The sequence below is a fragment of the Tympanuchus pallidicinctus genome, unplaced genomic scaffold (assembly GCF_026119805.1).
Source record: "Tympanuchus pallidicinctus isolate F22 unplaced genomic scaffold, pur_lepc_1.0 scaffold13, whole genome shotgun sequence".
Lineage (NCBI taxonomy): Eukaryota > Metazoa > Chordata > Aves > Galliformes > Phasianidae > Tympanuchus > Tympanuchus pallidicinctus.
The window spans coordinates 12,182,472-12,210,390 of NW_026294648.1; the positions used below are offsets into that span (position 1 = coordinate 12,182,472).

Genomic DNA, 27,919 nt, shown 5'->3' on the forward strand with positions numbered 1-27,919 from the left:
CCTGATAGCACACTGATTACTTGCTGAGCAGGCAATATGTAGAAAGTTCAGCAGTCTTTTCCTTTTTGGCTTGTGGGAATACTCTAAGAACACATTAAAAAATCTGAGAGTGACTTCACAGGAAGCTTATGCTTTTGGGAATGTATCATGAGAGAGTAACTGATGGAAATATGAAAGTTTAACCAATTGAAAAAGTAATTTGTAGAAAAAAGGTTAGGCTCTGATTTTAATCGAAATTTAATACATGAGTACTGCTGCCCAGGAGAGCATTTACATTTTCATTTCTTTTCAGAAATGGTTCAGCTGTTGCAAAATTTCATATATCTTGAATTTAGCAAGAATTTCAGAACATAAGTAGTTTTTCTTTTTGAACAACAGCTCTTCACTAAAAGAAAAAGAGGCATATGTATATGTGTATTTATTTCTAAAGTGTTCGGAACAGTGTTTTCACAAAACATCCAAAAAGTGGATCTTTTGAGAGGTTTATGTTAATGCAGCCAGGTCACTTCAATGTCTTGAACTGAAAGGTGTTGAGGTAAGAAAGAGGCTGTTTTCTGCTAGTCTACAATGAAGAAATGTCATCATGTGCGTGCCTGGGCTCTCTCATCAGAGTTGTATTTGCTGTGAGTAGGTAATAGAAAGTACAGCATTCAGCTGTAAGCAGTATTCCTGTCTTTATTTAGAAATGCTTGAATTGTTTGTAGATACTGTGAAGTGTATTTTCCTACTATGCAATAATGAAAGTTATGAACTGGCAGTAAGTCAATAAGGCAGAATGCATTATGTATGAAACAGGTGATCTTGACAATCACTATTTCGAAGGATTTGACACAAATGACTAAAATCAGATTTACTTTCCTTTTTGAATAAATAAAACATGCTTGAAGTTGAAATACATCCAGCAATCACATGTCTGTGTAATTTCTTATTGTGATAGCATGTGCTTTTGTTACTGGCTCATGGATGATGCTTTTGCTTGCTTTAGTAGACGTCTAATTTTGAGATTTCAGTCACAAAAAGATTTTCAAGGAACAACTCTAATGCAAATTTCACTTAATGTGAAGAGGTGTTCTAGTGTTGAAATGCAAATAAAAAAAGCAGTGACATTGTGTATCATGCTATTGATAACTTGGGGTTTTTTTGCAAGTGAATGAGTTTTAGTGAATATATGTATACTCTAACTTGTAGAGTGATGTGTTGGCATGGGAGTTGTGGCACTCAGACCTTTATACGTTTATTTGTTTTCCTAGATAGAGACACTGATATGTTTAAGATAAAGTTATCCATACTTATCATCAGGGAGATCTTTTCCACTATTTCTGTCCTCTACCATTAGCTTTCTGTTCAGCTCTAGATCAAAACATTTTCTGATGCTAACATCAGGAGCAGCTGCTTCCTAATGCTGATGGTATATGAATAAACTTCGTACTTCTTACTCTCACAGGTTTGAAATTAAAGGATATTTTAAAAGTCTTTGCTGACTAGTTGGTACATGCATACTCCCAAATGTGGTCCGTGGTTACCATTTTAGTAAAACAGCTTTACAGGGATTCATTTGGAACAATTAGAAGAAATTACTGTTTATGCCAGATACCAGTGTGATTGAGTACAGTTTGTCCATGCGGCGTGATTATTGCCTGTTGTGTTTGTAGTTCTGCCCGCTGTTTCCAGCATCTTGAGACAAGTTGTAATAAGCACTCTTGCTTTTAGTTGCAGATTAGTATCAGGAACACAGAGTTCTGTTTCGGTAGGAATCTAAGAATTTCTTCTTTTGCACACCTGGGCAGCTTCCTCATGGAGCTGCAGGAATCTGCCTTTTTCTCCTCAACTTTATTTGTTTAAGGAAAGAGTGTTTCTAACTTCCTATAACAGTGGGGGTGGAGGGGTAAAAAGTAAAATAAATGGGGGAAAAAAAAGACAAATACTGCTTTTTAAACAGTGAAAACTGTCCATAGGACAGTAAGCAAGTTGTGGTTTATGCTCATTTAATTCTTTTGTTGCCTTCAGTGGCTGTGTATTTTGCTTGGTGAGACAAATTTCCAGTTCATCACTGGATAAGAATCAAATTAAAGTAACCTCACTGAAGTCAGTACCATCACACTAATAAAAGATAGATCAAAGAATAAATCAGTCCCATAGCAGGTTTAGAGTAAAATCATATGAGGGAATGAATTGGAAAGCCCTGAGAATATAACAAACTGTCTATTTCTCTGTGAGGTAGGTTTCACTCTTTGAATATGATCACAAAATGTATTATGTGGGGAGTGTATTATGTGGGTAAATAGTAAGGGCTGGAAAATAATTTCTCTTTCAATTTGGAGCATGAAAGAAAGTTAAGGATGTTTGTTACCGTTTGTTTATCATTATCTTGGCTTATAAAGAAGAGGGGAATTCTTGTCAGGCTAAAGCTTTATGTTATTTTTTTCTTGTCATCAAAGATGATAAGAAATAAAATAAGGGCTGCTACCTGTCATAAAAATCAGTGAGTTTTTTAAACACAGCATGATATGTGTGATGAGGAAGGTAGGTGTTTCCTAATCAGTTATATTGGTAACTTATGGCAAAAATAGCATTCCTAGCAATCCAGCAGCTAAGGTTTACCAAATAAAGTTGTAATCCATACCAACATCAAACAAGATTCAAAAACTGACTAGCATGGAACTTTTTTTATTCAGAGGGAGCCTTTGTGAACTGGAATACTTACAAATTGCTCAGCCTTTAGTTAAACAGCATTATAATCATGGAACTGTCTGAAAAAGAGAGTTGGTGTTACAGGTGTTGTGCTTTGAGCACAAACTGTTTTAACAAAGCCATTTGATTGAGCCTATTTAAGGGGTTCCAAGTTGATTAGAAGCAAATGAAAGGAATGTTATATTGAAAACAAATATACTAATGCAGTTTGTCTATGTGATTAATGTGAATATAATAATTTTTCAATATTTAGGTACTGTAGGAGTTTTGGATTTCAGTGTAATGTTCCTAAAGCAATCTATGGTGCATTTATCTACAAACTTGTAGTTGCTACAAGGTATCATCAGATCATATTTATTCATCAAATCTGACCCTAGATATCAAGAAATAGTGCTGCCTTTACAGCCTGTTTGCTGCGTTTGCTACCGATCTGTGATTTTCCTCAGCAACATCCATTATTCCAGTCCTATATTAAGCTTTGGGAATCCTTACTGGAAGGGAGCAGGTAGAGTCTTGTGTGTAAAGGTTGAGTTTAGTTCTACTTTCAAGTCTTACTCCATGAGGTAGCTGTAATATTTATATTCTCATTACTTCTCAAGGTATGATTTGATGCTGCTATAATGATATTTAGATTATGACATGAATATTTAGTGTATTGAACAAAACAACAACAGCCTAACAGCTGTATTTATGAACATAGATGCTCAGATGTTAGAGTAGATTAGTAATTATTTTTTCCCCTCCTGCTTTCCATCAGAATTCAGCATACAGAGACAACAGTGAATTCTTTTAAAAGCTAGGAAAAAAGCTTGGAAAGCTCAAGGTTAGCTCCCACTAAACAGTTTTTAAGCGTTACCTCTTTTAGTTCTATTTCTTATTTTTTCACCTTAGAAGTGTAAATGTTGGAGCTTACAGAAAGTGCTTCAGAGTTGGACTGCTCTGCTTGGCCTCTATATTTCAGTCATCAGGAGAACCTGTTTCCCCACATGTACTGTCACTGACTTTCTGCTCTGTTCCTTTTTTTTTCCTTTTTGTATTTTTATCTTGCCTGTCTTTCTGAGTTCATGTCTTTTTCCACCATCTGTTACCATTCACATGCTCTCTTTTGACAATTTATTTAATGTCCCATTTTATGTGGCTCTGTTGTCTCCATTTGTAATTCCTTTTGCCTTCCTTTTCTTCTAAGATTTGAGAATTTTGGAAGTACTTTGATTTTTTTTTTAAAGGTATTTCAGAAATGTGCTTGGTTGATAGCAAATACCTGCTGCTCCTCTCTTTGCATTGCTGTTGCCATAGTATTCCCATCAGTGCTATGACATAAATGACAGGCAACATACAGCTATGACTATATAAATAGGTTGCTTAAAGAACAACGCTCTTCCCATGGCATAAGATGTTCCATCATATGTCTAAACTGAAAAGTTGACTAAACTTTTTTTGCCACTTTAAAGGGCTGTAACTGTAGAACAGTTCTTAAGGGTCCAAAACTGTTCCTAGAACTGATTAGAAAGACAGGTAAAAAGTATTAAAATGTTGTACATTCTCCAAAACTTTAAGAATTATGAATTACTAGGTTTTATATGTATGTGTGTGTGTATATATTCGTGTCTTAAGGCCAGGCGGGTTTTGTTTTGTTTTGTTTTCTAGGAGTTTTAACTCTTTAACATTGTGTACTTCATGTCTTTACCATTTTGTTTCTCAGGAAAATGTATGGGAATAACAAACACAGTGACATTACTATTTATGTCATGGTTACAGTAATAGTGCTCTCCTGTTTCAGTGTTTTACTATATTTCTTCCAAAACAAAAATAGCTTTAATGGCACGATTCAACATTTGTATCCTAAAATACAGTGGGGAAAAATATACGTTGTAATGTAAGGAGTGGAAGTTCCACTTCACAGTTTCCTGACTAACCTACTTACATATTACAGTCTCTTGCAGCTCCATATCTGTAACTCAGTATCCCATACAGGTTTTTGTTGTTGTTTTGTGTGAAAACAAAGTAAATTTATTTCTTTTTTAAACAATCATGTGTGCCAAAAAGTAGATTTCTGAAACAAGGTCCTTTTGCAGCTCGAGTATACGTGTGCAATTCCGTTAGCAGGTGTGATGTTTGTTAGAGAGCTGGGGACAAATACAGCAAACGTAGCTTAGAACTGTTTTAACTAGCTTGGTATATTTGTGCAGTTTCACCACAATTCTTTCATTAAATTCATGCTGCTACCGTAGCGTTACTGTCAATGATAACCAGTATCTGCTTATGTAAATGAGCAATATTGTAATGGATTTATAGAATGGCTGTTTATAGTATGTTGTTTCTTCTTTCTTGAATACGTTTTTAGTGTTGTGTTATGCCTGATGTTGAACTACTGAATACTGCAGGTAATGCAGTACCTGTGCCACGTAAATTGCATATCCAGTTTTCACCCATGTCTGTAATCTTGTTCAGGTTAATTGAATAACTCTTGTTGGTAATGACTTTTTTCATAAGTGAGGACTTGCAGAATTGGATTTTTCTTACGTGTTGCTCCTTACGTGTAATCACAAAGCCAGAAAATGCTTTGCAGTTAAATCATGTTGATGTAGAAAGATAACACCTTGGAATGTTAGAAGTTGCTTTCTTTATCTGCTACTTAATCCCACTGAAAAGCAGGTTGCAGAGTTGAAATGGAATAATTAAATTTGTGTTCCTAATCTGTTTCACTGCCAAGTCAAATGTTTTAATTTAAATTGCTTTGGAAGTGATACTGCTGAAAGGCAGTAACTAAAGGGTGAAGATAAATACTGGCTTCAGGAATTCCTTAAACCAATGCAGCTTGACCCACAGTTGTAAATCACTTTGTATTATGACAGGGAAAGTAGAGAATAACATCAGAAAAGAGAGGGAAAAAGTTAATGGTTTTAACCTAAGCAGTGAAAATGATATAAATAGGCAAATAAAGCTATATTTGAAAAAGACACTGAGCTGGTAGGATCTGAAATTTCATTAACTACGAAAATAAATTCAGACAGAACTCTTGAAAGTTATCTTACTTAAATAGTGTTCAAGATTATCCTTCATTCTGTGAAGGCAGATTGGTGTAAGGATTAGGCAAAGCAGCATATTCTATGCATGGAACTAAACAGTGTTTTTCTCTAAATGTTGTCAGCTGAAGGTATTTATCTGTATATGCCTATAAGTCATTCCATTCTTCAGTCCAGTAAATTTAGTTCAGTTGCTAATGATCTTGAAAGGAGAAAACATGGTTATTCAGAAATTAGAATGTAAAGTACATAATGTTCTTTTACTCAACCCTAATCAAACCTGTGTTTCACTTTAAAGGTGTTGGTGTCTCAGAGTGCTTTGCTGATGTATAAGTAGACTTCACCAGATTTAGAGTTACATTAAATTTCTTTCAATTGATTCTCCAGAAGATACATTAAATTCAGAGGGGAAATCCTTCCTGCACAGTCTCTCTCTCTCTCTCTCTCTCTTTTTTTTTAATCAAAGAAAGGACAATACATCCCACTGTATTGGAGATTAATGGCAAGAGTCCGAGGTAGAGATTGCTTGCTGGCATGGTGAGCTATTGGATGGCTGAGACCGCTACAAGTTTATGCTTGCTGCTAGGAAAAATGTTTTAGCTTTAGTGCTAGATTGAAAAGTTTCAGTGTTTTGCTCTTCTCCTTATTTTATGTTGGAATTTGTCCACTCTTGTCATGAGTTTTGGTAACAAACATAAATTTGACTGAATTGAGTAGCAGTTTATTTTTCAAAGACCAAATCAAAGCTTCTCTCCTTGGAGAGTGCTGTATTACGATTTGTTTGCTGGAAAGTCTTTAGCCTGAAGAACTCTGCACTATCTGCTAGTTTTTCTTGCTAGTTTAAGTTCCTTTATTAAAAACAAGAGCAAATAAATTTGGTCAACAAATATATAACTTTGTCAGCCCAAAACTGGGAGGCAAGGTAAACGCATGTTCTTAGTTTCCCACCTCAAAGCAGAAGGTATAAAAAGCTCCCAGCAGATGGTTGCTTCCAAATTCCTTGCATATACTTTTATTGGAGACAAAAATTGAGGACAGATGGCAGGGGGTTCAAGGGAAAGGATTTTCTTCAAAAAGAAAGAAAAATCTGAAGCTGGATATAGAAATAATTATTTGTCTTTGTTGTTATTTGTGCTTGTTAACTCTGGTTCAGTTCCAGGATTCTTTCCTCAAGTTAAGTAAGTAGTTGTAAGTAAAAATACACGCAAGATATTTTACGAGTTTTCTGAAGGACTGTTGAGTCAAATACCATTTTATTAGATGGCTTTTCAATCACTGCAGCTTGTTTGCTGTGGGAAAGGCAGTCCTTTCATGCCTTCACTACTCACAAACCACAATATTCTGTATATTCTTAAAATTTTTTCTCTTTTACTTTTTTTCCAGCTACTGGTGTTCTGCATGAACCTTCATTAGTCAATTTGGAAATGGACTTGCTTTCTGGAACCTACCTCTTGGCAGTCTTATTAGCCTGTATTGTATTTCAATCTGGAGCACAGGAGAAGAACTACACAGTGCGGGAAGAACTGCCTGAAAATGTCCTCATTGGCAATTTGCTCAAGGATCTTAATCTAACACTGAATCCAGATGTCCCCCTTTCCTCGCCACTACAGTTCAAGCTTGTGTATAAGACTGGGGATGTACCACTAGTACGAGTGGAAGAGAACACTGGTGAGATATTTACAACTGCAAACCGCATAGACCGAGAGAAGCTGTGCTCTGGCATCTTTAGTGAGAATCGCTGCTTTTATGAGGTGGAGGTTGCTGTTTTGCCTGATGAAGTCTTCAGACTGGTCAAGATCAGATTCCTAATAGAGGATATAAATGACAATGCCCCCCTCTTCCCATCTACAGTTATTAACATCTCTATCCCTGAAAACACAGCGATTAATTCCCGATATTCTGTTCCATCTGCCATTGATCCAGACATTGGTGTGAATGGTATTCAGCATTATGAACTACTTAAGGTGAGTTTCTTCTAATGTGTTGTTGTTTGTCTTTGCTGACCCGTAACTATTGTCAGTTCTCATCAAATCATTAGAAATATGAAACTGTGAATTGTGGTAGTGGTACACTGCAGATAGCTTTTCAAATCTTATCCTATACACCTGAGAGCATTGTAGTTCATCTTCTTGGAGAAAGCTGCTTGTGTGTGTGTGCCTGTGTAACTGAAACACGCATGTCTTCCTTAACAGTCCACTGACATTCAAATTATTTGTACAGCTTTGGCTGATAATCTTCTTGCACCATCAAGGATGTGCTCTCATCTCCACCAATATAATAATATAACAATATGTTGCAGTGGGTTTGTGCCTCCCTGTTGCATGACTTATATTTGAGCAGTAGTGCTTAGCCCAGGAGATTAAGTAATGTGCTCTGTTATAGAGAAGCCATGAAATAGTAAGACAGACTATTCTGTTCTGTAATAGCTGTTCTGTCTATGCTTTAATTACATTTTTCTCTTGTGTGCTTTCTTATCAGGTAATTTTCGAGTTATGGTTTTACTGTCTTTAAATAAGACAGAGATTTCACATAGCTTGGAAAGTATCTGTATATCGCCAAAACAGTTTTCATCAGACAGACATTGTATGGAATAGTAGCATCACTGTATTGTTCTACTCAATTCCTGGTAGTTTTTACAGTGTTAGTATCAAAAGTGATCAAAAAAGAAGGAGAAGGAAGTGGTAGAAATGAAAGACGCTGTTGAGTAGGCAGGACAGAGCATGTAAACAAAGATCCATCGTTCACTGTGGAAGATAAGGGAGATGAATGGGGAAGGGAAGAGGTGCATGAGAATTTTTTTCCATGGGTTAACAGTGTTAGGAGGGAGAATGAACACAAAATGGTGTTGCTTGCATTTTCTTCCAAAATGCATCTCATACATTACTCTGTGCCTCTTGCTGGGAGTACGCTGTGAAGTTACTAATGTCTTCTGATGTGTTGATATTTTCCTTCACTATTTAAGCAGCATACAGAAATGTGAGCATATACAAATGCACAGAATGAATTTAGCAGGGGTAATGTAACAGTGTTGTGGGGATTTGGGGTAAGCAGTGGATGTGAAGGCAGGGCAGTGAGCGTGGAGGTGGGAGGTGATTAGATATGCACATCATGTCACTTCACGGAAGCACAAAAGCTGAAGCTTTAATATGCATGCAGCAACAGAGTGAATATGTTGCTACATACTTTAGAGAAAGTAATGGCAAATTAACAAGCTGTTCAATGAAGGGAAATCTCTTTAGTTGCATTTCACTTGTAAAAAATTTTAGCTAAAATACTCTGCTGTCTGTACAGAGCCAGGCCTATTTCTCAGAAAAGGTAAAGAGATTTCTGACATAACAATTTTCTAAAGACACCAAGCTGTTAACTACAAACTCATCTGTGTAGCTTAGAGGTCGTTAGCACATTTTCGGCAACTCTGTACTTTATTTCAAATAATCAAATGTTACAGTATTTCCTGTATGGGATAAAGGTTGCATTTAATTGTTGTATTCAGTTTTTGTGCAAAACAGATCATTAATGAATTACAAAGTCATTTAATTAGGTGACTCACTTTATTTGAAACTCCTACTTCTTTCTAAAAAGAAAACAGAACATCTTAAAATGTTATTCTTTTGTTTTGGGTTCAGACTTACTAGCAAGTTTTGTAACACAGGGTTTGATTTGTCTAATGGAACGCTCACAGTTTTGTACAATGTAAATTACCACTCAAATTAGCATTTGCATATTTTTTCCATCCTGCATTTTCTCAAAACATCTGAATAGAAGGAGACTTTTTTTTGTAACTGATTCATGGTATGAGAACCTCAGACCTTTCCAGGTGTCTGTGATTGAACGATATACTGTCTGAAAACTGTGAACTCTGAGAAAATAACAGTTGTTGATAACCTCCGCATTTGTTCCTGTCCTACTCAGGAGTCATATGGAGGACAGTTCTAAGGAAAACAGTGTTTTTAGTTTTCATCTCAGTGTTTGTAAGAAAACTCAAATATGGTCTGTAGGATTCCTTTTGAATTGTTTTGTTATTTAGAAAAGCAGTTGCAACATTTTTGAAGATGTGATAACAGTGTGATAGTTCTAGGAACTGACCAAGTTATTCGAGTTGAAGTTTGCAAATACTGAATGACCTAAAAATAGTGATATTCTAACAATGCATGAAGCTTTCTTTTTTGCCACAATAAAGAAGATTTCAGGAAACAGTCATGCAGTACACCTTGCTGTTAGCCAAAGAAATTGTGCACAGAGCTATAAATGTTCATGATGCTCTACTGCAGTGCCCAAACTGTGGATAGGATAACATGAAGTGTTCAAATAGCAGATGCTCTGTAGTGTTTACTGTGGACAAGGCAAGGGAGGGTGAACTTAATTAAAAATAATTTAAAAAAGAAAATTATTTACAGTGAACAACTGCCTTAAGTCTAGAGAGGGAGGAAGGATGGCATAACATTGATAGTAGGAGGTGATGGAGAAGAAAGCTACGACAGATGGTGAAGCAGTTCAGGGAGGGAAATGGCCAGATAAGAAAGCAGTGATTTTTGTCTTAGTTGAGCATAAAGTGGGAGTTGACAGTGCATATTTTATTCTTCTTGCATCACGTGGTTGCCTCCTTGAGCAACTACATGGTCCACGGGTCTTTGCTTCTTCGGGTGGTCAGGCTGCTCACAAATGTATATAAAATGTTTATGCATTGTGTCTAGTAATACCATCAGTGTGTTAAAAATGCATGCATGCTGTTGTTGATTACAGCACATGTTTGAGTTCAAGGCAAGCTAATATTTAGTATAACCTGATCAGTAGACTTGGAATTTACACAGGCCTGTGCTTTAGCTTTGAGGATTGCCACATGAAGCATTTTATTATTCTCTTGACTGTTAAAAATGAGAGCTGTTTCAGAGCAGTTTTTTAAACAGGATCTCAGAACACTGTTGTGGAGAGTCAGCTTTGTTCTTCCAAATGGATTCATATCTGTGCCTACTTAAATTAAATCCTATTATTGACTTGTTAGCATTTCTTGTCAACCAGCACAACCACATAAACTACACGGTGCGTATTTACAACATGCAATTAGCAATGGACTAGAGTGAAAGCAGAGCTCTGCTCTTACAGGAGCAGAGCATTTTCTAATGTGAGCTAATCCTTTGTTCTGATAGTTTGTTGCTTGTTTAATCTGTGTCAGTTTGGGGGAAATTAGGTTGGTGTTACTGCTATAGTTCCATTACTCTTACTTGTCAGAATATTATTCTTGTATTTACCTATCATCAGAAGCAGCTGGTGGATTCCTTCTAGATTTATATAATAATCTCTTTGTAGCTGTCAGTTCATGCATCTGTAATCTGACAAAATAGATTCTTACTCAGTCTCACAACACGTCAGTCTTGCCTCTGATGGGGAGAGTTACCTCTTGGTACTGTAAATCATCTCTTGCAGTGTCTTTCAGTCTAAGCTTTTCCCTGCTTTCTGATACAATTTATCAATTCCTTGACTTATGGAAGATGGAGATTACAAATCTTCATCAGATTTCTAGATTTCTCTTGAAACTAGTTTCTTTTCTGAGCCTTGCAGGAGTTTGGGATCAAGTAACTAACATCACTGCTTGTCTGTGAAAATTGGGAATGTAAGAAGATATATTTTATGTAAAATGAAAGCAAGGAAGGCAGTTAAAATTACAGAGTGTGACTAGATTTGCAGTTAAATTAGAATGGAATAGTTAGGTTTATGAAATCAGTATTGAAAATGATATCATAGACAGAATTACAAATTTGATAGCATAAAGACTGATGCTGAAGGTGGGAAAATGGAAATTCCCTATGACCTGCTTGCTTTTTAGTGTGATACCAGTATGATCTTAGTAGTTGAGTACATTAGACAGAAGGGAAGGAAGCACCCTGCAAACAAGTTGCATGGTGACACAAACAGAGCCTGTGGATGCTCATCCACTTGGAAAGATCTCAGCATAGGTGTTCACCAGAATGTCTGCATTGACCCAATCATCAGCTGCTTAAACCTCCTGTCTTTGTGCTGATTTGTTTTTCTTACTTCACAGTCCCTTAATTGAGTTAACATAGGGACTTTATTAAGTGTAACATTGCAGGACAAGTTAACTTCCATTATCACTGTAATAGCTCTTATGCATTATACTTCGTGTATTTGCGGAACACTGCTTTGTTTTCTCTCTTACTTCACGTGCCAGCAAAGGTGGGAAAGATAATAGATTTAGGGGGCTCTAAAGTATATTTAGGAAATTTTTTGCTCTAGAGGTGCACTCCTGCCAAGCTCTGAAGTCACCCTCTAGTGCCTGTAATTTAATAAATATGGAGAGTTGGATGTGTTGCCTTTCTAAGGTAACTTTTAGCTGCCCTTCAGCAGAGAAAGGTTTGCTAGGACACTGGGTCTGTATTTTAAAGGATGCAGAGTAATTCTTTTGAAGTCTGCAGTACTTATAAGGAATAGGTCAAAATTGAAACATCTTGCGCTTTCTCTGTTGCAGCTATGGATCTATGTATTTCTTTGATGTTACAGTGTAGCTTCATTTAGTCCACATAGGTTGTTACCATTGTAAAGCCGTGTAAGTCCTAGAAGTAATGCCTCCTTTTTATTTCCATAGAAACTACAACAGATATAAAGAGCACAATAACACCTTTTAATATAAAAGTCTTGCTATAAAACTCTATTAGTGCCAGTAGTTGATTCATGTGGATGAGTTGATCAAAATGCTCTTCATTTTGTGTTGTGAGAGTTGTGCTTGGCTGTCTGGAATGTGGCTTATCTTTCATGTAGCTTTTTCTGCTGCTGAAACTTTCCATCCACTGTGATGTGGATGCTCACATCCACTGTTTGGTCTTCATAAATATTCAGCAGGTATCAATGAATGTCAATGGGGGCAATTACTTCTGTATAGATGAATTCGGTTTTACCTGTACTTCATACACTGATCCACGTCAGATGCCATTCTGTCAGACTGCCCCTCTGCTGGCATCTTTTGCGTAGCCTGAATATGGCCTGGAAGACTCAACCTCTACTGCCATCCAACACCCTCCTCTGGCATCATGGGCCAACATAATAAAACCAGAGGTATTACTTTTGGAGCAATTCTCGTACACTTTAACACAAATTGTGCTGAGTTTTCCTGGTAAGTTTCCTTACGAGATATAAAATATTCTGAAATAATGAGAAATAGTTCAAACAGAATAGAGAGTTTATGCAGCTTTCAGCTTAGGTGAAAAGTTTTGAGTGGGTGGATGACATGGCATGAGCTGACGTTAGCTATAAAATGAGATGTGGAAACTTGAGGCATGTTTAAGATTGTTAAGTGACATCCTAAAGTCTCAAAAAGCTCCTCTTCAAATATATGAAAGGGAGAAATAACTTTCATTTGATCTTATTTTCTATTAATAATCATAGGAAGATTGGAGGAATTTGTATTATAAATAGATAGAATTCTTATCCTTCCTGTTTGTCCTTACTCTTGGAAATCTAGCAAAACGTATTTTTATTCTCGCTGTTTTCCCATTGCTTAACTTCAGCTATGTAAGTAAATTTCACACAATAATAGATTTGTTGTCTTCCCTCTATATAGCTCTCTTTCTTCAAAATATTTTAACTTCAACTTTCCATCAAAACCGTATTGTCACTATTTTATTATATAATTCAACGTTTGCCTTCCTACAAAACCCTCAATTTGTCAATTTTTCTTATTATATGAAGTATTAAAGTATATTTCATTCTGAAAAGGTTTGTGGTAGAATACAAATATTGCTCAATAGTAATTTGTTCAGAGAGATCTTGGCAGGTAAGTGGTCATCTATGAACTTTTTTTTTAAATAGTCACTGATTTATTTTTAAGGGGGAAAATAATCTGATTTACATTCTTATAGTTGTGAATTATTATCTCTAAGTAGATAGAACTCTGCTAATGACCGATGGTAGTTTGAATCCAGTGAGTCAAGAGTCAAGGTAATTGTTTCTTGTTGGTTGATACAAGGCTCCTTTAGGGTGGTTTATGGCATCATTACTGTAAAACTGTCAGGTTCCATTATCCTGACATCCCTTTCAGGGGTTGACTGAAGACTGGAGGAGAAAGTCTTGCTTCCAGGCACAGTAAGTTCAGTGAGTTAGGGTGAGGGACAAGTTGGTGTATCTTTTTGCATTCAAGGCTCTGATTTTCACACTAGCTGTCATGAAACAATAATATATAACTTAGCATGTCTCTGTGTGGGCAAGATGATAGACTCAAGCTAGAAGGCACAAATCTGTCAAATGGAGATCTTCAGTTCATCCATCTTATGTGAATATTATCATTTGCTGATGTCCAGACAGATCAGTATGTTAACACAGATGTGGTGATGCTTTCTGAGCATAACTGACTTGGGATATCCTTACATAGTCCTTTGAATCCAACTGCACAGGAAACACACTTAGGGATAAACACTTTGTTAAGCTCTTCCAAAAGACATTGAATAAAAACCTCACTTTCACTTGTACGGGCAAACTGACAATTTAAGAATTATTTGTAATTTTCTCAATGGTAAATCACTTAGAAGTAGAAACAACAACAAAAAATGTTTACTAATAATTCCTTAAACAGATAAACACTACTCCAGGTACAATGTATTAAGCAGTTGTAAAGTTTAGTTGATAGCTTTCTATCTTATTTTGGAGCTACTGAATCTACATTTCTAGTGAAATAGACCTTTAGGTAGCAGGACATGCCTTGATTTTTGCAGCCATTCAAGGGATCAGGTGTGGCCTGCAGGTTTCCAGTTATTGTCTATCCTCAGATCTGCTAGCTGAGAAATATGTGTAACAAGTTACCTCTTCTGTTACAAGTTACCTCCTTCCAGAGGAGCATGTGATGACTGAACAGTAAAATTAGGAAGTCAAACTTCAGGAAAGCTAACTTCCAGGTTTTCAGGGGGTTAGTTAACAGAACACCCTGGGAGACAGTTCTAATGAGCAAGCGTGTGTGGAGCTGACAGATCTTTAAGGAGACTTTTTTCAGGGTGTAAGAGCTCTGCATCCCTGGGTATAGCAAGTCAGGAAAGGAAGGCAAGAAACAAGTGTGGCTGAACTGGAACCTGTTGGTCAAACTGAAGGGCAAGAAGAAAATGCACAGACAGTGGAAACAGGGACAAGCACCATGAGAAGAGTGTAAGGAGGCTGCGAGGTTTTGTAGGGATGAGGTCAGGAAAGCCAAGGCCCAACTTGAACTGTACTTGGCTAGGGATGCCAGAAAGAACAAGAAAGGCTTGTATGAGTACTTCAACCAGAAAAGGAAAGTCCAGGAGGACATATTCCTCCTAATAAGAGACAGAGGCAGACTGGTAACAAGAGACAAGAAGAAGGCTGAGGTACTTAACTTTTTTTGCCTCAGTCTTCCCTGATAACTGCTTGCCACACAGCCCTCATACATTTGGTATGGCAGGAGGGAATAGGGTCCCTCTCAGTGTAAGTGACGAATCATAGAATGGCTTGGGTCAGAAGGGATCTGAAGGATCATCAAGCTCTAAATACTGTGCTGCTGGCAGGGCTGCCAGCCTCCACATTTAATACAAGACCAAGCTGCCCAGGGCCCCATCCAACCTGGCCTTGCACACCTCCAGGACAGGGCATCCACAGTCTCCCTGGGCAGCCCATTCCAGCACCTCACCACTCTCTCTGTGAAGAACTTCCCCCTGATATCCAATCTAAATCTTCCCTCTTTCAACTTAAAACTCTTTCCCCTTGTCCTGCTATCAACCCATTTTTTAAAAAGGTAAAAAGGGTGACGGTGGGAACTACTGACCTGTCAGTTTCACCTCTGTGCTGGGGAAGAGCATGGAACAGATCCTCCTGGAAGCCATGCTAAGGCACATGGAAGACAGGGAGGTGATACAGGAGAGCTAGCGTGGCTTCATTAAGGGCAAATTCTATTTGACCAACCTAGTGGCCTTCTATGATGGTGTTACTGCATCAGTGGACAAGGGAACAGCTATTGATTGGAAACATGGATTTGATGAGTGGACTGTTCAGTGAATGGATGCAGGATTGAGTCCAGAGAGTGATGGTCAGTGGCTCAATGTCTGGATGGAGATCATTGACAAGTGATGTCTCACGAGGGTCGGTGCTGGGGCCAATACTCTTTAATATCTTAATCAGTGACATCAACATTGGGGTCAAGTGCTCCCTCATCAGGTTTATTGATGACCTCAAGCTATTGGATTCAGTTGACACACCAGAGGAATAGGATGCCATCTACACAGACATGAGCAGTGAGCCCAGATAAACATCCAGAGAAGGGCCACAAAAGTGGTCCATGGAATGGAACACCTCTCCTACAAAGACGGGCTGAGAGAGCTGAGGCTGAGAGAAGGCTCCAAGATAGCAGCCTTTGAGTATCTAAAGGGGAGCTACAGGAAGGTAAGGGGGACAACTCTTTAGCAGAATTTGTGGTGATAAAGCATGGAGAAATGGTTTCATGCTCGAAGAGGGTAGATTTAGATTGGACAGAAGGGAAAAATCTTTTACAGTGGGAGTGGTGAGGCACTGGAACAGGTTACATCAGAGATGTGATTGATGCCCCATCCCTGGAGACTTCCAAGGCGAGGCTGGGCAACCTAATCTAGCTGTGGTGTCTCTGTTCATTGTAGGGGAGTTGGACTTGATGTCTTTCAGAGGTTCTTTCCATCTTTGAGGATTCTATGATTCAGGGAACTTCTTGTGTGTAGAAGAGGAAGTGGCTGCGGCTTAGGCAATATATTTATATCTAGGAATTTATATTTTGAACATCTTTTATTCTGGAAGGTTGCAAACAGTGCACTTAGGACATACTATACCCATAGTCTCTACTATTATCTAAAAGTCTAAAGTGTTCTAGATTGAGATGGTGATACTAACTTTGATTTTCTGTTTGATGTGTTACTCTTCACCAGTGTATCCAGCAGCGTTTTTTTTTTTTTTTTTTTTTTTTTTTGTATTTTTCATACTTCAGATGTTTGTGACTAAACTCATTGTTGCTAAATAAGAACCTTATTACTAAAGCAAGCAACAGCTGTCTCCATCAGGAACAATTTCACTTGAATACCATTATTTTTTGACCGAGTTAAAAATTGTTCTCACAAATTTTGATGGGAAGTGACTAATCACGCTTGTATTGCTGCAAGGAATTTGCAAGTTCTCAATCCATTCTAATTTTATTTTCAGAATAACATTGTTAATATTATTTTCTGCTCCTTTTATTTATTGTGGATGCAGCAATAAAAAGTTTCCTCAAAATTTGGGTATCTGTCTTGAGAAAGCTTGAATTATTTTCCCAATGGGGTTCATATGAATCCTAGTAATATTCCAAATCTATTATTAAAAATTCTGAGTTACTTCATGGTTAGATGTTTTCTGTACACCTGTGAGTTTTTTCTCTTGCCCCAAATCATTTTTCCATAAGCTCTGTTTTTGGGGTGATAAAGATTTCCTGTTTTTAAGATATGTTTTGAATATGGTAGAGGGAATTACAGTTTCTCCTAGATTTAGATGTTATTAATTAGATAATTCAAATATTAAAGAAGCTTATACAATTATAATGTTCGTGATTTTTTGTTTTAGCTTTCAGATATTTGATTGATAGTGATAGAGAATTAAATAATTCCTGTAGTTTTTACTCTAAATACACAGAATGAATGTTTTTCTTCTTTTCAGGAGGAAACACAGGGAAGAAAAATGCTAAGTCCAAAATTATAAACTTATAAATATCAAAGAATACTTTTAAATCCACTGTCAACTGTAGATTGTGGCACTTGACTGCATTAGTATGGTAATTTATATTCCCTAGCCCAGAAATATAATGGGTCTGAACACTGAAGTCCTGTAGAGCTTTTGATGCTGGGACGTGTAGCAAAGAGCATTTCAGACAATTTTAAGGAAACAAAAAAGAAACATTGGTGAAAGGAAAAAATTCTGAATCATCAGCTGTCAGTGTTGAAATACATTTTTATCACACTGTGCTATAATTGCTGTCTCTATTAATGTGATGTGTATTATTGCCATGGTTATTGCTGATGTTCCAAAGTCAAATTATTGTAATTTTTTTTCTCTCTGCCTTATCAAGCATATTGTCTTTATTTTCTTTTCTTTTTTCTTTTTTTTGAGTCAAGATGTTCTATGATTTTAAGAATGGAATATTATATGACTCTCTTTGAGGTTTTCCACTTCATTTTAACCCTAGCTGTATAATATTATCCTCATTTCCATTATGCATCTTTAAATACTATTTGTTGTAGCACATTCTAAAGTACAAGCAAATCAGTATTTTCAGTTTTCCTTTCCATCCCGTTTCCCATGGAACCTCAAAACCAATTTGCTGCCTGTTATGTATTAGTGGAATAAGTTTATTTATCAGAAAAGGTTTTAAGGTATTAAGTTATATTGTGATTATCAGGATTTTCTGACATTGTTTTCATTTTGAATATTTCGTATCACTTTCAAATCAAAAGGTGCCAGCTCTAACTGTAGTGCAGTGTGTACCTGCCCCTGAAATGAGTGAAAACTAAATACAAAGAAGTACGTTGATATGTATATTGCTGTGGAATTGGCTTTTCCTGCTGGGCAGCTGTTAAAACTAATCAGATCGTGCTTAAGAGCATAATAAGGAATAACTTTAATGCTGCTTAACTATCATGGAAGCTCTGCATTCCAGCTATCATTCTTGCTTTTGGTAAATTAGACTAGGTTTTGCTGATTTGTTAAAAGCCATAGTACTGAATTTCAAAACTGATTTCATTTAATTTCCCAGTTTACAGTGGGGTTTTCGTATATGTCCATGTGTGCCTCTTCTTACAGTAACAGTAATGTTAATTGAGGGTGGAAGTAGAATAAAAAATCTGTAGGTAGAATGCATGACATATTGAGCAACTAGTTTTATTGTGTGACCTTAAGATTTTGAGATACTAATCCAATCCTTATAACAACTGAAAATGACTTTGTTGTAGTGAGTGGTCCTTCACATTTCTGTGAAATAATTGACTCAATCCTAGATGTTATTCTGTCTTTTTAGAGAGTTTTGTCTTCTTTTCAGTATCTTTGACTTTGCTTACATGTTCATACATGCAGTTGATAGAAGTCTTTGTATTGCTGTAATAAAATAATAAATTATTTCTCTTTCTGTGCAGTTTTATTGAACTGCATTGAAGGTAGGAAATAAATAGAATAATAATTTCTGTCTGTAGTACCATCTTGAGTATGAATACTTGTAAATGTGTGTATCAGATACATTTTAAAGATTTTTTTATTCCAAACAACTTGCAGAGAAGGCATTTTTAGGAATACAACTCTTTGTCAAAAGTCATGGTGGCTTATAATGTGAAATTTTCAGTGCACACAAATAATACAGGGTTTCAGAGGTGGGTTTCAAAATGGGATTGCTACCATACTGTAACACAGTATTTTCATTTTTTTCTTTTGCTGCTGTTCTACTGAGTCACACAAATGGGAATCAGTAATACTGGAGGAGGAAGAAGACAAGTTGGCTTTCTGATGAAATCCAGCACCAAAAAATACATTTTTGGTTTATCCTCAGCATTCCCTGATGAACATAATCAACAGATTTCTATTTAATGAGTATCAGAATTTAGTCTCTGTGGAAGAACTTTCAGTACTCTGTTACTACTTCTGAGCAGCTGTCTCTGATTTATTAATCTGAAATTGCAGTGTAATTTATTATCTTCCAGTATGTAGAGAAGGGGCATCTTGCACTTGTGTTTCGTCATATATTTTTACAGTTCTATTTGCTAGCTCCACTGTTATTTTCTCAGAATAATGTAAAAAGGATGAGTTTCATTGTTTGAAAAGCACAGCTTCGTGTCTTTAAAAAGCAGGAAGTGGTTGTTACACCTCCCACATAAACTTCCTCTTTCGAGTTTTAGAAAACTTTCCAAGGAGTGAAGGCCCTGAGAAAGCCTTACAGTCATCTTCATTTTACCAGTATTTGTTCCAGACCGACAAGCCCAAAAAGCTGTGTGTTAGTGTTGGGGAAAAATGTGTCCATGTGAAAGAATGGCTTTCTGATATTAATCTGGAAGACAACGGATTTTATTCATTTATTTTCTTTTTTATTTTTGGATACCTGATGAGTGGTCTATCATGACATTCAAATGAAAAATTTTATCAACATTTTGTCCTCAAACATAAACATAAGAGGAGGATACAGTGGTTTCACTTGTAGCCAAACTTTCAGTTTAGATGGGCCTCCGATCAAATAAGTTACTCATGCTAAATAACTTTCTGCTAGAAGCATGGCTATGGATTTGGTGCAATGAAGATACCACCTGTTTATAGAAATCAAGCACCTTTTCAAATGAAATTATCTTGAAAATAACAGAGAACAAAATAATTCAATGAACCTTAACTTACGTTTAGTACTTGTTTAGTTGCTTACTTGTTTAACAAGTCCTATCAAAGTTTTTTTTTTTCTATTTAATTTTATTTTTTCCACTTGTCATGAGCCAAATCTATAAATGTCCATCATGATAAATTTGAACTAAAAGTACTAGAAGCTGAGGATCCTGGGCAATCTCTGCTTTAGGGTAATTTTCAGAAATATCTCAGTTGTTTCTATTTTCTTGTATGCAAGTGGCTGTCAGTTTGAATCCCCTTCTGCCTGAGAGTACTGATATGGTTATAGTGCAGGTAGTGAATAGGAGGGCATTACGGATTCACACTCCTCCAACACCCAGTCAGCATTCATCTGAGAGCTCTAAAATGCGGGATTATGAGCCTAAGGTGTCTTGTTTGGCTGTCAAACAAGATGAGGTTGTGATTTAGGAGCTGGTTCAGAGCTGTTACTTGTTATGTCCAAAAACACAGTGATGTGTTCGGGAATTACATGGCTAAAATACAGTCATTTCTTTCGCTTAGTTCTTAGATTTTTGGAGCAAATCTGTAATTCTAACACACATGTAATGTGAACATAAAAATTATCTTACTAAATATATTAATGCCTAACAACTCCTGTTTTTTCCTTCATTTTATATCTAGAGATATAGTGTTTACTTGAAGTACAAAGTGCGTATTGGAGGACAGGGAATTTATAGCATATCTCAGACATAAATATAATATCCCTTTAACTGTCCTTCAGGTTTTGTATCAGCTTCCTGTCTAATAGGATGCATGTGAATGTCTCAAAAATTGTTATGGAGAAGGTTAAGAGGCAGGCTTACTTAGCTAATTGCCTTACTGGCAGCTGTTAACTTTCCTCCTTTTGGAAGGAGTGTTTCTAAAAGAAAAGGGCTTTGAATTTTGTTTTTGTTTAGTTGAAATGAAACGATTAGTAATTTGGTAGAAGTGTCTGTCACTTTCAGACCAGCTTTTGTAGAGCCACTTTTGTTATTGGAAGCTGAAAAATAGTGAATTATTATGTAGATGTTGGTAATACATCATGTCCTTATCTTCTATGTATGGGTGAAGCATGTTAGGTTTATGACTACACAGATTTTAGTTTAGATTGGTGTATAACTTCCAAGTTTTTTTTTTACTGTGGATTTGAACATTGAGCAAAAACAAACAAACAAAAAACAGTCATTACAAAGCAAATGTAGGCAACAACTAATGAATTCAATCACATATTGTGATGAGAGAGTGTAATAGTGCCTTGTGCATGTCTAGAGGCAAGTTAGGTGTAGACTATGTACTATGTACACTTTGCTACATGCAGTCGTGTTTGTAATACTTTGGCTTTTCTGGGTTATCACATTAGATATCTATGTTTAATTGATTATGTATTTATTAACTTACCTAAATGTTACAATTGTTTTAAAACTCTCTAATTTTTTATTTTACATGACAGCCCAAAACAGCTCCGAAAAGGACATTTGGATCAATTACAAATGATCAGGTAAATATATGGCAAGGAGTGTTCAGCAAGTATACCAGTTTCATCATTTCAAATATTACCTTAGGCATGAATCAACTGAAAAGGATGTTATGAAAATCCAATAAGGTTACAAGTTGCTTAAACCACTGGTAAATAATACTGTGATCAGAACTCGGAGCTTCTTAAAGTTGATGTTGGCTCTGAAACCTTGTTCTGCTTGAAGTAGTTAGATTACATCATTTAAACTGTCTTTTTAGATTGAAAATTCAGCATTTTATTTTTCACTCTCTGATACAGCCATGGAAAAAAAACTAACAGGTTATTTCTAAAATTAATTTAATGGTGAAAGGTACTACATAAGAGTTAATTACCTATTATACCACTTCTAAAGATTTATAGCAGTACTCTAGCGTGGGTGAAACCTTCAGATCACTGGGATAATGAGATGATTGAGGTTCAGTCCAAAACCAATCTTATTGTAGGAAATTTTGATTTCCTGAGCTTTTGCTGATGATAGATCCATTTGCTTCAACACTAAAAAATTTACACTGAAGGTTTTTTTTTTCCTGTTTCTCTTTTTAACTCTTAGTTTCTTTTCTCATGAGGGAGAGAATTATATATTTGAATCTTCAAAATGCGCTACTTGAATGTGTCATCATTTTGGGAATTTTGGAATGGGAGCACTTTCTCAGAAAATTTGTTTGATAAAAGGTGGCGTATGGCTGTGTTTAACTCTATCCCAATGTGAATTAAGTTAGGAAAAAAAAAATTTAAAAAAATCCCTTTATTTTAGTAGTTTAAAAAGATGCATGATCCTCTAATGAACAGCAAGAAATTTTCTTAAGTAACTTTTTTTTTTTTTTTTTTTTTTTTTTTTTTTTTTTTTTTTTTTTTTTCATAAAAATTACTCAATTGGTAATAATTGACCTGGAATTGTTCTTTGCATTCTTTTCTGTTTCTCCATTAGTTTATTGGTAGTTATGGAGAATCAAATCTATTAATTTTATGGTATAATGAAGAATTGCTTTTGACTTGATAGTTGAAGAAATGCAGAGATGTGTATTCATTTGTATAATTGAACCTATTGAAAGTCTATGAGAATTTTTTGTTGTAGTTGTGAGATACAATGATAGAATAATTACTGCCCATCTGTCAATTTGTGTACAAATAAAGAAGTAAAAGATAGCTGATATGTCCGCCCCCCTCCACCAGCTTGTTACATTTTTTTTTTTTTTTCTGGAATTCTATATTAAAACATATATAATTCATTATTTCTTAGTAGTTATGCAATTTATTACAACTAACTGCTAGGCTGATTGAAGATGAACAGGAAACCCACACTTTCTCTCAATAGAGAGATAAATGTAGAATTGCTGTTTGAGAAGACATTTCTTTTAAAACTAATATTTTCGTGTCTTCTACTGAATAAGTAAAAGCTGTGTTCTTATTTATTGTTTCCGAATGTGCTCCACTTCACTTTAGACTGCCCCTGGTTGCAATATAATGTCACAAATACTGTGCAAGTTGCTCAGTTATGTTTGAAATGGGGATGGATAGTTCTTTTCCATGAAAGAAATGTTTGTTTATGTCAAATTCTGATTGGCAAAACACTTAAACAAAACAGTCCATTCTTACTCAGAATTTGTTTTGTTTTATTGTATTTATTTTAGCATGCTCTTTTCAACGCAAGGCTTCTGAAGGAAGCCATGTTTGTCAAATAAATATAGTATTTCTTCAGATCATGTCCGGAGTTATTCCATGAGGCAGTCCCTTTAACTTTCTTGTTTTCCTTCAAATTGAAGATTTTAAGTCCTTCAGTGCATGCATTACCTTACATTTGGACACTTTGAACTTTGGCTACATTGCTCTTCTCCACACTCACTGGTACAGTATAGAAAGCAAATCACATCTGTCCAAGGATTTTCTCTTTTCTTTAGGAGGAGAGCAGTTGGTTTAAAGAGCAAACACAGCACCAAGAAAACAGCAAACAAACCACAATGTGTACACCTACCCCCCCAAAAAAACAAAACAAATACTCATAGCCTGTTATTCTAAAGTATAAGTTCATTTCCATGTAAGTTCTGAAGCTTTTTTTAAGGTCCCTGGATGGCTTAGAGCAAAATTAAATATTGCAAACGAGGAGTAAAATATAAAAGTGTCAATTCCTGCATAATGCTTATATATTTTGTGATAATTTCAGAACATTGAGATGATTCTCTGCTTAAATGTACTACTATGCTAAAGTATCTTCTTTCTGTGTCTTGTAGGGTCAGAATGTATTTGGTCTTGATATAATTGAGACACCTGAGGGAGATAAGTGGCCTCAACTGATTGTCCAGCAGATCCTGGATAGAGAGCAGAAGGATACCTATGTGATGAAAATTAAAGTTGAAGATGGTGGAAGTCCTCCAAGATCTAGCACTGCAATCCTGCAAGTCACAGTGACTGATGTGAATGATAATCGTCCAGTCTTTAAAGAGAATGACATTGAAGTTAGTATTCCAGAAAATGCTCCAGTTGGCACCTCTGTTTCTCAGCTCCATGCCACTGATGCAGACCTGGGCTCAAATGCACAAATCCACTTCTATTTCAGCAATCAGATCTCCAGCTTGGCCAAAAAGCTGTTTGCCATTGATAATGCCACTGGTCTCATCACCATAAGAGAGCCACTAGACAGGGAAGAATCTCCAGTACACAAACTAACTGTTTTGGCAAGTGATGGCAGTTCGACTCCATCAAGAGCAACGGTGACTGTTAATGTCACAGATATTAATGACAATGTCCCATCAATTGACACAAGGTACATCATCAATCCAGTGAATGGGACAGTGCTCTTGTCTGAGAAAGCTCCACTTAATACAAAAATTGCATTGATAACAGTAATGGACAAGGACGCTGATCTGAATGGAAAAGTTACTTGTTTTACAGATCATGATGTCCCTTTTAGACTAAAGCCAGTGTTTGATAATCAGTTTCTTCTGGAGACAGCTACATTTCTAGATTATGAATCCACACGGGAATATGCTATTAAAATAGTAGCTTCAGATTCAGGTAAACCTCCCTTAAACCAATCTGCAATGCTCTTGATCAAAATTAAAGATGAAAATGACAATGCCCCAGTTTTCACACAGCCTATCATAGGTCTTTCCATCCCTGAAAACAATGCTCCTGGTACTCAGCTAACCAAGATAAGTGCTACAGATGCCGACAGTGGGCGCAATGCTGAGATCAGCTATATTCTGGGTTCCGATGCACCCCCTATTTTCAATCTTGACCGCCGCACAGGCATTCTGACAGCAGTGAGAAAGCTGGATAGAGAAAAACAAGACAGGTACTCCTTCACTGTACTGGCTAAGGATAATGGGATGCCACCCTTGCAGACCAATGCTACTGTGACAGTGTCAGTCCTGGACCAGAATGATAACAGCCCTGCTTTCACACACAATGAATATAATTTCTATGTTCCAGAAAACTTACCCATGTATGGCACAGTAGGGCTTATCACAGTAACAGATGCTGATTCTGGAGAGAATGCTGCAGTCACTCTGTCTATATTAAATGGTCGAGATAATTTCATTATCGATCCCCTTACTGGTGTAATAAGACCTAATATTACTTTTGATAGAGAACAGCAGGGGTCATACACTTTTCAGGTGAAAGCAGTGGATGGAGGAAGACTGCAGCGTTCCTCAACGGCCAAAGTGACGATCAATGTTGTTGATGTAAATGACAACAGGCCTGTTTTTGTAATTCCTTCATCAAATTATTCATATGAGTTGGTTCCAACATCATCCAATCCAGGTTCTGTTGTTACTAAAGTCTTTGCAGTTGATAATGACACAGGAATGAATGCAGAGCTCCGTTACAGCATTATAGGAGGGAATTCAAGGGGCTTGTTTGCAATTGACCAGTTAACAGGCAATATTACATTGAAAGAGAAGGTAATCACATCAGATCATGGCTTGCACAGACTGGTGATAAAAGTCAATGACCTAGGACAGCCAGAGTCTCTTTATACTATAGCTCTTGTGCATTTGTTTGTGAATGAGACGGTCACCAATAGTTCCTACATACAAGAGCTAGTGCGCAGGAATATGGAAACTCCAGTTGGCCAGAACATTGGGGATGGTGAGATAACCCCACAAACCAATGATTATGTCAAGATCATAATTGCGATTATTGCAGGCACAATGACGGTTATTCTGGTAATTTTTGTTACTGCATTAGTACGGTGCCGCCAGACTCCCAGGCACAAAGTTGTCCAGAAAAATAAGCAGAGTGGTGAGTGGGTTTCCCCAAACCAAGAGAATAGGCAGATCAAGAAGAAGAAGAAGAAGAAGAAACGCTCTCCAAAAAGTCTTCTCCTCAATTTTGTGACTATTGAAGAATCTAAGCCTGATGATCCTGGCCATGAGCACATAAATGGCACTTTAGACATTCCTGTGGAACTAGAAGAACAGACTATGGGAAAATATAACTGGGCCACTACACCAACCACATTTAAGCCTGATAGCCCAGATTTAGCAAAGCACTACAAGTCTGCTTCTCCACAGCCAACCTTTCAAATTAAACCTGAGACTCCTGTACCCCCCAAGAAGCACCATGTCATTCAGGAACTGCCTCTGGATAACACCTTTGTGGTGGGCTGTGATTCACTCTCCAAGTGCTCATCAAGCAGCTCGGATCCTTACAGTGTTTCTGAATGCAGCTGTCAAGGAGGCTTCAAGACCCCAGGCCCCATTCACACCAGACAGGTAATGGAAATTTTAAGGTTCTCTCTTTCTCCTTCGCTTCTTTCTTTTCCATTAATTTAGCTCTAATTCTAAGCACTGCAAAATAAATTTTTCCACAAGGATTAAAAGTTACGAAAAGTCATGTTTGATAGAAGCATAAAAAAAAGGTAAACAATTTGAGATTCTTCAGTGTTAAGAAAAAAATTAAAATGCTGCAAGGAAATCAAGCTGTGAATTATTACACTGGTGGGTATTCTGGACTGCAGATGGCAGTATGGCACTTCCTGCATTACCTCTGTACGCTGTGCAGCTGTGTGAAACAAAGAGTGTTTATGGTACTGTCCTCTGTAGTATTGTGTGCTCAAGAGTTGAAGCAATCTAGGCCAGGTGGAAAACAATAAAGCTTTACAGGACCTCATAAGTGGTTCTTAATATTAATGGCGCCTGGAAATGCAACCATCATTTGGGCATAGCTTTACTTCAAAGTCACTAAAAGCAGGCAAGGATTTTCATCGGAGAGATTCAGTGCCATTTTCCAAAGTAGCAGACTACTTGAGTAGAATGGCAATGTCAGTAGGTAAAGCTGTAGGAAAATAAGAAGCATTGGTATAATTGTTCTCACATTTTTGCTCCTATGCTTGGTAAACCAGATACTAACTTCTCAAAAATTCAGTACAGCGTAATGTCTGAAGACTTCTTAGCTTAAAATTAAAAATAAGATAAGAATCTACAGGACACTACAGAAAGGCTGCAAGTAACTGAAAATCAAATATAATTTCTATATATGTTTTCGAAGGTTTTGTAAGTAGTAAATTTTGTCTACTTGTCTGTTTTTATTTAAGAATATCACAATGTTTTCAGTGAAAACAGTTTTCTAGTCAAATTTTAAAAGAATCAATTATTAAATATTTCAGAAGAGCTTATTATATCATTGATGTTACATTTTAATATTATTTTTTGGGAACAAATCCTCAGCAAGACTTAGTCTGTTAGACTTCTTGTTCAGTTGAGGTTTTAAATTTTCTGTGAGCTTTGTTTTGTGAGCTACATTGATAACAAAATGTACATGAAAACTGCATGATATCCTGCTTGTTCTACTTAATTTTTTCCCTCTTAACAGCACAGATTTCTGTGGTAACCCATGTAGCTGTGTATTACAAAATGGAGTTTTGAGTATCACTAACAGTTAAGTTGAGGAAAAAATAATAGAATTTCTTATTTTTATGACAGCAGTAGAAAACGTGTACTTTTTCAGATTTGAATATTTTGTATCAAAGGTATTTAAATATGTTAATTTAAATTGGGCATTAGAAAAGTTTCTTGCTAGTTTGTTCGTCTGTTACATTTTTCCTTATGGTGAGGTGGGTGGTGCTGTTTTCAGCATCTCAGTAGGCCTGATCTAAGTGATTTTTCAGTTGAGTTCAGGGACTCCAGTATACCTCCTCCAAGCCAAAAAGATTCTTCCACTGTCTGCTCAAAAGCAGTCTTTGTAACGCACCAATTCTACTAAAAAAGAAGGTAAGCTCATGACACTCCAGATTTTTATAAACTTGGTTCTTCCATCAGAAGGGACATTTAAAGTAGAATGGACTTCTTCTACAGAAGTCTTTCTGGAAAAAATCTTTTAACTATACGTA

The 27,919-nt window shown here is 36.5% G+C and overlaps 1 protein-coding gene across 3 annotated transcripts in view; it reads left to right on the plus strand.

The window, feature by feature from the left end:
• Positions 1 to 7,100: 7,100 nt before the first annotated feature.
• Positions 7,101 to 27,919, plus strand: part of PCDH11X (protocadherin 11 X-linked) — a 389,820-nt gene continuing 369,001 nt past the window's right edge. For 2 of the 3 annotated variants that reach the window (XM_052673091.1, XM_052673092.1), the window contains exons 1-3: positions 7,107 to 7,681; positions 21,523 to 21,570; positions 23,817 to 26,303. In XM_052673091.1, coding sequence (XP_052529051.1) covers positions 7,142 to 7,681; positions 21,523 to 21,570; positions 23,817 to 26,303 — 3,075 coding nt within the window. In that variant the 5' untranslated portion in view covers positions 7,107 to 7,141. Of the gene's footprint in view, positions 7,682 to 21,522; positions 21,571 to 23,816; positions 26,304 to 27,919 lie in introns of all 3 variants that reach the window. The other variant, XM_052673093.1, reaches the window with a different exon arrangement.